The sequence below is a fragment of the Ochotona princeps genome, chromosome 2 (assembly GCF_030435755.1).
Source record: "Ochotona princeps isolate mOchPri1 chromosome 2, mOchPri1.hap1, whole genome shotgun sequence".
Taxonomy (NCBI): Eukaryota; Metazoa; Chordata; class Mammalia; order Lagomorpha; family Ochotonidae; genus Ochotona; species Ochotona princeps.
In genome coordinates this window covers 102231118-102243842 of record NC_080833.1, presented here as the reverse complement: position 1 = coordinate 102243842, position 12725 = coordinate 102231118, and the positions used below count along the sequence as shown (strand labels likewise).

The window sequence follows — 12725 nt, the reverse complement described above, 5'->3', positions numbered from 1 at the left end:
ATCTGACTTTCCAATAAAAATAAAATAAGTCTTTTTAAAAGATGAAAGTGGAGTACCTGGGCTAAGAGCTGGTAACCCATATGAGACACTAGAATTTCAGACAGTGAAGTTTTCCACTGCTCCGCAAACCCACCTTTTGCTGTTGTTGATGTTGTTTTTGTCTTTTTTAAAAGATTATTTCTTGTTGTTGTTGTTGTTTTTTTGAAAGGCAGATTTACAGAGAGATGGCATGCAGTCACGCGAGAGATGTCTCATTTGCTGGTTGATTCTTCATATGGCCGCAACAGCTGGAACTGAGCCAATCTGGAGCCAGCAGTCAGGAGCTTCCTTTGGGTCCTGACATGAGTTCAGGAGTCCAATCACTTGACTCACCCTCTGCTACTCTCCCAGCTCATAATCAGGGAGCAGGATGGGAAGTGGAGCAGCTGGGACACAAACCAGCGCCCATAAGGGATGCTGACACTTCAGGCAGAGGATTGGCTTGCTCCCAAAATCATCTTCTAAAAGAGATACAATCACTATTTTTCCTGAATACATAAAAACCAAAAACAAAGCATATGAGTAATCATGGCACTATGACTCCCCAGAAAGAACACAATAGTGCATTAACATCTGACTGTGAAGAAAAGGGGGTGGATAAAATGCCTAAGAATTCAGAATAATGAATGTGTGATTACTGAAGGAGAGTCAAGAGAACGCGTGAACCAGTAAAGTCCTCATTCATCAACAAGCTGAAATGAAGATTTCTGTAACTTGGAAGAATCATCACCACCCAAGGATCCCTACAAATGACACTGAAAAATGTAAACCCACAGAGATAATGGCAGTCAGCATTGTGAAAGACATGATGGTGGGAAACCTACTGGGAAATGTCTCAAGGGATATTGAAAATAAACAATAGGAATTCCATGGAGAAATGGCAGGGCCATTCAATTATCAACAACAATCTCTAATATAAATGTGATAAATGCCCTAATTAAATTACAGGTTGACTAAATGGATTCAAAACATCCATTCAACTATATGCTGCTAGCAAAAAGAATACTTCAGGGGCCCAGCACAACGACTCAGTGCCTAAATCTTTGCCTTGCTTGCTGGATCCCATTTGGGTGCCAATTCATGTCCCAGCTGTTCCACTGCACATCCAGCTCCATGATTGTAGCCTGGGAAGGCAGTAGAGGACAGCCCAAAGCCTTGGAACCCTGCACCTGTGTGGGAGACCTGAAAGAAACTCCTGGCTCCTGACTTAAGATTTCTCAGCTCTGTTGTAGCCTTTTGGGGAGTGAACCAGATGATGGAAGATCTTTCTCTCTCTATCTCCTTCTCTCTGTAAATCTGCCTTTCCAATAAATAAATAAACAAGCAAATAATTATTTAAAAAGAAAAAAGAAAGACTGTTTCACCAGTAAAGACACACACAGAGAGACTAAAGGTGAAATTATGGGGACTGGTGCTATGGTCCCAAGAGGCTAATCCTGCACCCTGTGGCAGCAGCATAGCAAAGGGATGCTGGTTCATGTCCCGGCTGCTCCACTTCTAATCCAGCTCCCTGCTCACGGTCTGGGAAAGCAGCAAAGGACGACTCAAGTCCTTGAGACCATACACCCATGTGTGAGACCAGGAAGAGACTAAGGGTTTCCAGCTTTGGATCAGCTCAGCTCTGGCTATCACAGCCATTTAGGGAGTAAATCAGAGGAGGGAAGACCTCTCTGTGTCTCTCCCTCTCTCTGTGGATCTGTCTTTCAAATAAAAATAAATAAATATTTTGTAAAAGAATATGAAAAGGGGCCCGGCAGCGTGGCCTAGCAGCTAAAGTCCTCGCCTTGAAAGCCCCGGGATCCCATATGGGCGCCGGTTCTAATCCCAGCAGCTCCACTTCCCATCCAGCTCCCTGCTTGTGGCCTGGGAAAGCAGTTGAGGACGGCCCAAAGCTTTGGGACCCTGCACCTGTGTGGGAGACCCGGAAGAGGTTCCTGGTTCCCAGCATCGGATCAGCGCGCACCGGCCCGTTGCGGCTCACTTGGGGAGTGAATCATCGGACGGAAGATCTTCCTCTCTGTCTCTCCTCCTCTCTGTATATCTGACTTTGTAATAAAATAAAAAAAAAAGAATATGAAAAGATGGAAAAACATTTTTCATGCAAAGGGAAATCATAAGTAAGCAAAATATATGTAACTGTCTCTCAAAAAAATTTTTTTTAGCTCCAGTATAATAGTATTGGTGACCTTTAATGTCTGTCTTTCGTCGACGGACAGAATCAACAAGACAAAATATCAACAAAAGACAACAGAGATAATCTACGCTATCGGCCAAATTGACCAAATGGACATATATAGAACATTCCATCCCACAGCTGCATAATACATATTTTTCATCAGCCTACAGAGCAATGAAATAGATCATATGCGAGGTAATAAAACAAATGTATAAAAATTGAGACACCATCAATCTTTTCTGACCATGATAAGATGAAGCTGGAAATTAACAATTAATGAATACTTGAGAAAATTAACAACATGGATACAGAACAATATGTTCCTGAACGAATAGTGGATCACAGAGGAAATAAAGAGAGAAATAAAAAATGATTGACGTTCATGAAAACGATAGAGTTCCAGGATGCTGGCTTCTGCCTGGCCAAACCCAAATCACTGAGGCCATTTAGAGAGTAAACCAGTACTTAGGAGGTTTCCTAAGAGGTGATTTTCCTAACAACGTGGACGCACATAACACTACTGAACTATACATAGGAAAATAGTTAAAAATGGGAAATATTGTACACCATACCAAAAACTTTAAATGTGGTCTCTTAATTTCAGTTTCCTAATTTGTATAGGTTTCTTTTGATACGGTCATTACTTACTGGCTTCATAATTTTTTTTTATTTGAAAGGCAGAGAGACAGAGAGAGAGAGAGAGAGAGAGAGAGAGAGAGAGAGATCTATTTTCCATCTGCTAGCTCACTCCTGAAAATAGCTGCAATGACCAGGGCTGGAACAGGAGCCAGGAGAGCTTCTTCTGGGTCTCCCACCTGGATGCAGGGGTCCAAGCACTTGGGCCATCTTCTGCTGCTTTCTCAGGCACCTTGACAGGAAGCTGGATCAGAAGTAGAGCAAGTGGGACATAAACCAGCATCCATCTGGACTGCTGGTACTGCAGGCAGTGGCTTAACTCACTGTGCCACAATGATTGCTCCCATCTATATTTTTAAGAAAAATATTTCATTTACATGTTTCAATGGAAGTTTTACTTTTGTTTTAGGGTAGACACCTGCACTGCAATGTAACTTCACTTTCTAGTATGCTAGTCTCCATTATACAGTTCAGCTGTGAGAATATTTGCATTACTTGTGTGTATCCATTTTACATTATGATGTTGGATTTTTTTTTACCTTTCCTTATACTTATCATGTCATCATAGATTTAAATAGCAAGAAGTCAACTTTGTAACTGTTACTTAAGAGATTACAGTGATAACTTGGAGGAAACCTGTGGGAAAGGAAAATGGCGGGGGGAGAGGGAGGAGACAGGGATTATATCATGCAAAATAATAAATCTACTTGAATAATAAGAAAAACAAAATTAATTTAGAAGGCATAACTGCACAGAGAGGAAGACACACACACACACACACACACACACACACACATCTTCCACCTGCTGATTCACTTCCCAGCTGGCTGGAATTGGACCACACCCAAGATACCAGGAACTTCATCGAGTCGCTCATGTGGGTGGCAGGGCCACAGTAGTTCGAGAATCTTCAGCAGCTATTCCAGACAAATTAGCGGGCAGCTGGTTTCGAAGTACAGCAGCTGAGACTTGAACAGGAATTCATTTGGGATGCCCCATCACAGGCAATGGCTAGCCCGCTATGCCAAAATGTGGGCCCCTAGTTGTGCAATCTTGATGCACACTTAGCCTCATTGTACCTCAAATTTCTCTGTTGGAGCAGGAGGAAATATTAACACTTGCCTCACAGAGCTGTTTTCTTAGTACACCTTTGCTGTTAGTATATTGCCTGGTGCCTAGGGAACTCTCAATAAACATCTCCATCATCATTAGGGACAACCATCCAGAACTCACATACTTCATCTTTCAGTTCATCTTCTGGTGATAGTCAAGCATGATAAGTGTGATTGTCACAAAATCCGACTTATCTTGATTTTCTGCTCTGTGTAAAAAACAGTGGAAACATCAGGTGAAAGAGCCATTGTTGCCTGCCCCACCCTCCTCTTCAGACACCACTTGAGTGGCTAAGGAGCATGGAGCAGGGGGAGGTACAGTGAGCTGCAGCACTTCCTGGGATAGAAGGAGCATAGCACAAGACGAGAGAACAGCAGAAGATACAGCCCTGGACAAGACCAGAAGGAACTCAGGTCTGGAAGAGATGGTACCTAAGAGGTGGGCACTGACTCTTTTCAAAGTGCCACTGGGTCCTCTTTGCCTCCAACCGAGAGCACTGTGCAAAGAGAGCAAATTTGGAAACTGAAACATGGGGTCCTGGGCGGTGAAGGGCACCCCCGACTCTCCTGTGTGCTAGCTAGGAGTGTGGCAAGCCAATAGCAGGGGTCCCTCAGCACCCACTCATGACCTGCCTGTGCAAGCAGACACCCAAGCAGAATTTTGTTAATGGCCTTCTCACCATGTACACTGCATTGTGGTGTGATGCAAACACCATCTGAGGTCACCCCAAGCCCTGAGCCACAGACCATACAGAGGCAGCATTTCAGTGCCTTGTAGAGAGGCCATAACAAGGCAAATACTTATTGCAAGACATCCTTTGTACCAAAGGCCTTCTTTCCATAAAATGTGTGGTCAGCATTGTTCATGCATTCTGGGGTGCACACACAGATGTTCAGACAGAGAAAACGACAGCCCACACCTGTGTTGGCTGGGATTCTGAGAGAAAAGGCTGTCCTGTCCAACAGTGCTATCTCGAATCCTCCCACACTCAGAGTGGCATGTTCCAAAACACCCTTATCACATTTTTTTCGGTATACCGAAAACTTGATCACAAACTGAAGGACATGTGCATGCTAGGTGAATAAAAGTCACTGATTTATTTCCAAAGCAAGAATCACATTTATTTGTTGACCTATATTATAGATGTGGGTTAAAAGGTATCAGGAGAAGAAGGAAGCGTCTTTTGGACAAAGGGCTAGCTTGTTAAGTAACTGAGCTTGTGTTATCAAATGACTGTGGATTACTTGGTTTCTTTTACTATGGGCTTCCTGACTTTATTTACCTTGGGTTTTTTACTCTCTTGGCATTTCAGGATTGGCTGTGCACCATTTTATTATCACTTGCCTGAAAAATACAGCAATCACGGAGGCACCTAGTAAAATCAGGCGTAGCATCATAATGGACATAGTCTCAGCCGACGCAGGCATGTCATCTCTGGACCGTCTTGGGGACCCACTGTCAACGCTCCCTCCATAACCCATCTCCTCGCAGAAGGGAGGGGCCCAGCCATAGATGCAGTGGCAGTTTTTATGATTGTTACAGACACCCCGGCCATTGCACTTCTCAGGCACACAGTCAAACTTTAGGGCGGAGCTGTTGACGCATGTTCTGTTATAGCATACCCTGTCCTCCCCACAAGACGTGCCATCATTTATCACACCCACATCAGGGATTCCAAGCGGTTCCATAGACAAATGGTACCCTGTACCCCAGCACATGAGGTTGTCTTGCCGCAGATACGTGGAAATTAAAGTCGTGTGCTCAGGCAAATCAGGAATGCTTTTCACATTGATACACTGTAGCCTGCCACAGATTGAGTTCTCCTTATCACACTTCCTATAGCTACTCACTCCTATAATCTCACAGTTACCATACTGATTTCCCTCTACATTAACTGCTTCATAGCACCGATCAGGAGCCTCCAAGCTATCGGGTCCAAAAATACTCTGGCACTGCATAAATCTGGACCGGCACCCCTTTCTGAAACAACGGCCATGGTACTTGCAAGGGGTTCCATCCTGCTTATACATGTCATTTGGACAGAACCCCGAGGTCCCGTTGCAATACTCTGCAAGGTCACATTCATTTTCTTCCTGCCTACACACATATCCAGAGGGACGGAACTCGCAGGCATGGCAGCAAAGGCCAGTACTACAGCTGGCACCATGTTTTAGCTTACAATTGGGTTCACAGCACCGGTCTGTTTTACATTCCTCCTTTGAGCCACAATCACACTCCTCACGGTCTTCCAGAATTTTGTTTCCACATCTCTTAATCATATAACTTAGTCCTGGGATATTATTTAGACAATTTGCTCCAACAGACACGAATTTAATATAAAAGATGTAACTACAATTACTAAACCCAGTGCGCCCTGTGCCCATGATGCAACTATGCCTACCCTTGCATTGGCAATACTCTTCATCATGTTGCATTCCCAACGCATGGCCCACTGCATGAGTAGTCCAGGTGGCAGGTCCAAGGACATTTTTACCCATAAAGGTGCTTATGGATCCAGCGCCAATCTTAGAACACACTTTACCCCAGGACCAAGCAAGAGCGTCACTGTACTTCCTGTGGACATACAGATGTGTCCAGTCAGAAGGAAGTCGGGGATATAGATCGTGCTGTCTGTATACCAAGAACCTGCTTAAAACGTCAGATAAAGTAGGATAGTCGACATACACCTTGTTAAAATCTGTCCATACTTCAAGAGCTTTCAAAGTTATTCTCACATTGATTTCTTGGAAGTATGTGTCCATCATTGCAGTCAAAAGAATGGCATCACTTACGACTTGAGAAAGATTGCTGTTCACGAATTTGTATCTCCCCTGATCGAAGACCATGAGCAGCTCCAAATATTTCTGGTGCTTGTAAGAAGTGGAATAGTCTCTGAGCTTCTCAGCGGCTCTGCCGCGGTGCGTCTCACGTTGAACCACATCATCAGTCAAGCCGCAGGTCTGATTGCTGGAAGGCTCTTTCTTCAGGAGGTAGACGACGTGTTCGAAATGGTTAGCATCCTTGAGGGGCTCCATTTGGTACTGTTTGGCATCAATGTTCAGTACGCCTCGGAGTCCCCCCATGCAGGTAATGAGGGTGGCATCCGAATCCTCTGCCTCTTCCACTGAGCCCAGATAGGCACAGTCCTTAGGCACATACGGGTGGTCCTCCAGCAGCTCGCCCTCTTCGGTGAAGGAGAAAACACGCAGGTGTCGCGGAATTAGAAGCTTCTTGGGCCACAGGTGGAGGACATGCTTCTTGCCTCTTAACTGCAGGAGGTAGGACAAGGGGCTAGTCGTACCTTGCCTCCCCGCCCGGAAGCTCAGCTTCTCAGGGATGGTGATTTCATAGGAGTCAAAGCTCCATTCGGGGAGAAAGATTAAATTGTCACCCAGGGAGTCCAAGAGGAGCATGGCCAGAACGAGCACCGGGAATGAGTGGCCTCGGCCCAGCAGGGCTGGAGTCGATGTCATGGTCTGCTCGGGACTCAGCGTCGGTTCCCTGGGCCAGGCGACGCTGGGGGGCAGCTCAAGCGCTGTGGCTCAGACCTCCTTGGACCGCGGTGGAAGGCGGCGGAGCCGGCGCTGAGGGAACGCAGCCTCCCGCAGCAGATCCCGCTGACTTCGCCCATAGCGCGCGCCGGGCCAACGCATCCAGTGCGTCCACTGATGCGGTTGAGCGCACGTGGAGGAAATGAATAGAGATAGCACGAGTATAAAAGGGGAAAAAGGCGTTCGTCCCCTGCTGTAGAGAGAGGCAGAAACCAGCGTCAGAAATGGGAAAGAGACAGAAACAGGGGAACCACAGACAGCACCTTCAAGGCTCTCCCTGTCACCACACCGCCTGCCCTTTCAGCCTGTGGCTAAACTCCCTAGGACATCCAAGTTGAAATTCAGTCATCAACAGATCCCTCCTCGGTGGACTTGTTGAATCCAAATTTTCCACCAACGTTGTTTACTGCAAAAATGAAGACTCATCAAAACCTGTGAGTCTGAACGCTGCTGGGGATACCAGTACGGACTCTCCACCCCCCACCCCTTCCTCCCACCCAGCTATCTTCCATCTACCAGTTAACTTCCCAAATAAAACAGTTTTAGGGCCAGATCAAAACTAAGAGTCTAGAACTCAATCCAGGTCTCGCACATGGAAGGACGCGACCAGGCCCTTGAGCCATCCAGCAGGATGTACTCCTCTGCCATGAGGAACAAAACTGGGGTGCAAGCCCAGGTATTGATCCCTGGATAATGACGTCATTGATTACATTGCACACCTGCTTTGCTCTACGAACTTAGTTCGTCTCTCTCTCTCTCTCTGCAACCAAAGCCTGTGGAGCTGTGCTGTTCCCCAAATGACCATAAACAGACTGAGCTGGCCCTGGCTGAAGCCAGGAGTCAGTACTACATCGATTACATAAGCCATCACCTACTACCTTCCACAGTGTGCATCAGCAGAAACTTGGATCAAAAGCAAAGGTGAGACTAAACCCAGGCTCTCTGATGTGAACTGTTTCAAGCAGCAGCTTGATTGCCTGTGCCAGGAGCCTGTCCCTGCACATGACTTCCCAGTTGTGATTCTTTCGTGTAATATGGAGTCACATAAAGGTACAGTGTTTCTATCAGTAGGTAGATTAGCCCTACTTTCAGGTGGTTTCCGGTAAACCACTCCACCAGGGGCTTGCAACTCAGTCAGCATCCTTTTTTTTTTTTTTTTTTTTTGGAATGTCAGATATACAGAGAGGAGGAAAGACAGGGAGGAAGATCTTCCGTCCGATGATTCACTCCCCAAGTGAATGCAACATCCAGTGCTGCGCCGATCCGAAGCCAGGAGCCAGGAACTTCTTCCAGGTCTCCAATGTGGATGCAGGGTCCCAAGGCTTTGGACCGTCCTTGACTGCTTTCCCAGGCCACAAGCAGGGAGCTGGATGGGAAGCAGGGCTGCTGGAATTAGAACCGGCACCCATATGGGATTCCGGCACGTTCAAGGCAAGGACTTTAGCCGCTAGGCCATGCCACCGGGCCCAGTCAGCATCCTCTTGTCGGCCAAGGAGGGACCAATCTGCAGAGCAGAGACAAGGAAATGCTTGTTGGATGACTTCTGCAGTCCAGTCCCAGGTCCCTGTCGGGCAAGGCATTGTATTCAATAAGTATAAGCATGTTTTCAATGTCAGCCTGTGTTATGAAACAGTTATTACAATATTATGAAATATCTATTTGGTCTTAGTCCCCTTTTCCTGACATGTAGCTCATGAAATCCTTCAAATACCTGGAGTAATGAGCATTGAATCTGCCTGGCTTGGCTCAGGCTGGGCCTGGTCAACTGGAGGTTGGAGGTTGAAGGTTGAGTAGGTCACTGCTGACTGAATCAACTCTGCTTGCTGAATGAAGTCTGTCTCTCAGGATTGTTCAGTTGGGTGGTCTGCTTGCCCCAACACCTGGGTACTATTTAACTTCCAAGATCATTTTTCTTTCAAGACAAATGGTCTTATTTTATATTGCATCTTTTATGAAATGACAGTCTGAATGTTCCTAATACACAGAAATGTAGCATAGGCAAAAGGAATCTATGAAATTGTAGGTAAAAGAAAATTACTCACGCTGGTAATAACTAACTCAACACCAAAGAGTTTAGCCAACCAAACCATACTCACAGGAGAAATCATCAAATGATGTGGAGAGTCAGTCCCTTCAACGTAGCGCTCACATGGGTGGGGAGTGCTAACAATGCAGTCACCAGCACAAGGCTCTAGAGGGGCTGCTGTGTTTTCAGAATGGAAGTTGAGTGGAATTGACATGGGTCTAGTAACTTCTTTTTAAATCCAGGTTCTTATCCACCTGCCAACGGAGATAGGAATTCTAATTAAAAGCACACATAGATGTGCAAGTGATAATAGGATGTATTTAAAAGGCAAAATGATGAACATGCATTCACAGGTGAGTGTGGGCTACCCACGTGGAGGAAACACCCACCATGGGCTCAGGGGCTGCTGAGAGAGAAAGAGAATGAAGAGCACCCCAACCATGATTGGACATAAAGAGGGCTCCCTGCTCCATTCTAACAGTCTTTTATGAGGTAGAGGGTGGTGCTTCAATTGCCTAAACAGGTTGAGGACTTAACATGCTTGAAGCCATCCAGGATGTTTTAGGGTACCTCCACGTGGAGTTTAATATCCATTTTGTTATCATGGTGCCTCGTCCTTTCTTGTCCCAAACTAGATGCAATTGCATCCTGGGAAGGCGGGTGTTTTAGACTGTTAGGTAAAGAGAGAGAGCATTACCTTGCAGGACTGGCTAAACTCAAATTCAGTTAGACCTAAACATTTGTGCCTATTCACACCATGTCACAGTCACAGCAAGATACCAGAAGGTAGGTCATCTCAGTCTCCAGATATCAATTTTGGAGGGAACTATTCCAGCTGTCAACACTCTCATTTGCATATGAGCACACAGTGGTCAATGCCCAGATGTTAAAGGGGACTGTCAGCTAGGTAGCTGGCCCAGTTATAGCCTGTTTCATAAGAATAAGCTAAAAATGAAAATAGCATTGGCAAAGCATCATCACATGGATCGCAAGAGCCATACCGCAGCAAAGCACTCCTCACAACACCACAGAACTCTGGAAAGTCTGTGTTCAGAGGCTCTTTCACAGAGCTGGACACGGGACATTTCCAGAGGGTGGACACTGGGAAGGGTGGAGCGCTCTCCCCACACCTTGCCCATCTGTCTGCTCATATGCTTCCTTTGTAATATCATTTACACACAAGATAATAAGTTGATAACCATCAGTAAAAGGTTTTCCCGAGTTGCATGAGTCACTCTAGCAAATTCATCAAATCCACAGAGGACGTCATGGAGACCCTAATGGATAACCAGTGGATCAGAAATGTGAGTCATAGCTGGAGCTCCTAGCAGGCACCTGGCACGGGGCCAGTCCTATGAGAAGCAACACTTATTCCCTGGGAACTGTGTCATCTCTGGACAAACAGTGTGGGGACTGGGTGAGAGGCCATGGAGTGCCTGCAGAGAATTGACTGTGACGGTGTGAGGGGACAGAGCCCCTCACACTCTGTGGTGACCAAAGGTGAACTGTGCTGGCTATGACAGAGGAAGACTTTCTCCAAATAGTTCAGAGTTTTATGTATGTCCTCCTACACACATTGAGGACAATTACCATGTCAGGTCTTAGAACCTAGCCCTAAAAACAGCAACATAAACAAATTAACTATGAATGTACTGGGTGGTAATTCCTCAGATACTAAAGACTATGGATTTGAATTTTAGTGTTTGCAGTGCACTGGTTAAGCCACTACCTATGATGCCTTCATCCATTAAGAGCATGGTTCAAATCCCAGCTGCTCCATTTCTGATCCAGCTCCCTGCTGATGTGCCTGGGAAAGCAGTAGAGGATGGTCCAAGTGTTTAGGACCCTGCACTCAGGAGATTTGGGAAGCTCCTGGCTTCTGCCTGGCCAAACCTTAACCACTGGGGTCATTCGGTGAATGAACCAATGGATGAAAGAGCTCTCCTTGACTCTCCCTCTTCAATTGTGCCTTTTAAATAAGCGAAGTTTTTAAAAAGAAAGGAAAGAACAAGCTTCTGAAAACATAGGTTTCCTTTTGTCATTTTGGAAAGTTTTTAGGACCATGAAAATTCCCTTGGGACACCCAGCTTTGAAACATAGTGATGTCCTTGTTTACATTTCCCAGCTTCCAATTTTTGTTGTTCTGTCTTTTACCATTTTAGAGATCATCAGTAGCACTTATTACTTCATGTTTTCTGTTCTTTATGATCTCTTACTTGTAAAACTTTCGTTCAAACTCAAAATATTATCCACAATTTACAATGTAATATTTTGTTATTTGCCTTGTGTATGACTTTTGTGAATTCTTAGCTTTCCTTGAGTAGAAATCGCTTTTTTTTTTAGTGTTATGCTATGCTTTGAAATTATGAATTTTGATCAAGGAGTGTATGTTTGTGTTTCAAGGGGTGTGTGCTTGTGTTTCGAGTTTTCCGTTAAGGCTTTGTTGAAGACAAACCCGTGCCCATATGGGATGGCCACCGCACTGCCAGCTTCCAATGTGACATTTTCTACAGTCCTCAGGATCCACCAAGGCTGTTTTGTTGGAGAACTTCTTCCTCCTGAGCTAGTATAGAACCATGGGAAGAGTCAGAAAATGCAGAATCGGAGCCCAGTAGGGGGCCGTTGGCCAGCTGTGTGTTCATGGCTGCCACAGTGCCCAGGTCGTAGCATACTTAGAGTTGGACTCTCAGAAGCTGATGTCAGATGCTTCCCTCCCTCAGGCACTGCACAGATGCTGCAAGCCCTCCAGTGGAGGCCTGGGGGAAGATGGAAAACATCTGTTCGTGAAAGCATTTGGAGGGCCATCCTTCCTCCAGATGAGCATGTCCAAGTTTATGAACTAGAGAAGAGATCAGAAATTCCCACTCCGGTGCCTCAGTCGTCTTTGTTTCCTAGACTTGGAGTTTTTCTGATTGCACAGGTCTGTTTGGGAAGAAGTTTCTCACAGATTTCTTTTCTGAAGCTGGGGTCGTGGCTGTGCAGCCAAACAATGGGGCTGCATGGGGTCCGAGAGCTGTGACGGTGGAGCACAGAGGGGAAGTTGACATGGCCAGCAATATGCCATACCAAACATGGAGAGCCGTGGGCCTCGGATGCAGCCCTAGACAGCAGCTGCAGGGACCACAGCCAATGAAACCGTAAACCGGGGCAGCCCTGACACCATGTGGCCTGGAGGGAGAATACA

At 45.9% G+C, this 12725-nt stretch overlaps 1 protein-coding gene across 1 annotated transcript; it reads right to left on the bottom strand.

The window, feature by feature from the left end:
• Nucleotides 1-5151: 5151 nt before the first annotated feature.
• ADAM30 (ADAM metallopeptidase domain 30) lies at nucleotides 5152-7586 on the bottom strand. The gene has a single exon (XM_004582125.4). It carries the CDS (start codon nucleotides 7435-7437, stop codon nucleotides 5257-5259), a length of 2181 nt encoding a protein of 726 aa, XP_004582182.4. The 5' UTR covers nucleotides 7438-7586; the 3' UTR covers nucleotides 5152-5256.
• Nucleotides 7587-12725: the final 5139 nt, after the last annotated feature.

Coding starts and splice junctions, on each gene's coding strand:
- ADAM30 (XM_004582125.4), bottom strand. CDS start 7,437: ATGACATCGACTCCAGCCCTGCTGGGCCGAGGCCACTCATTCCCGGTG.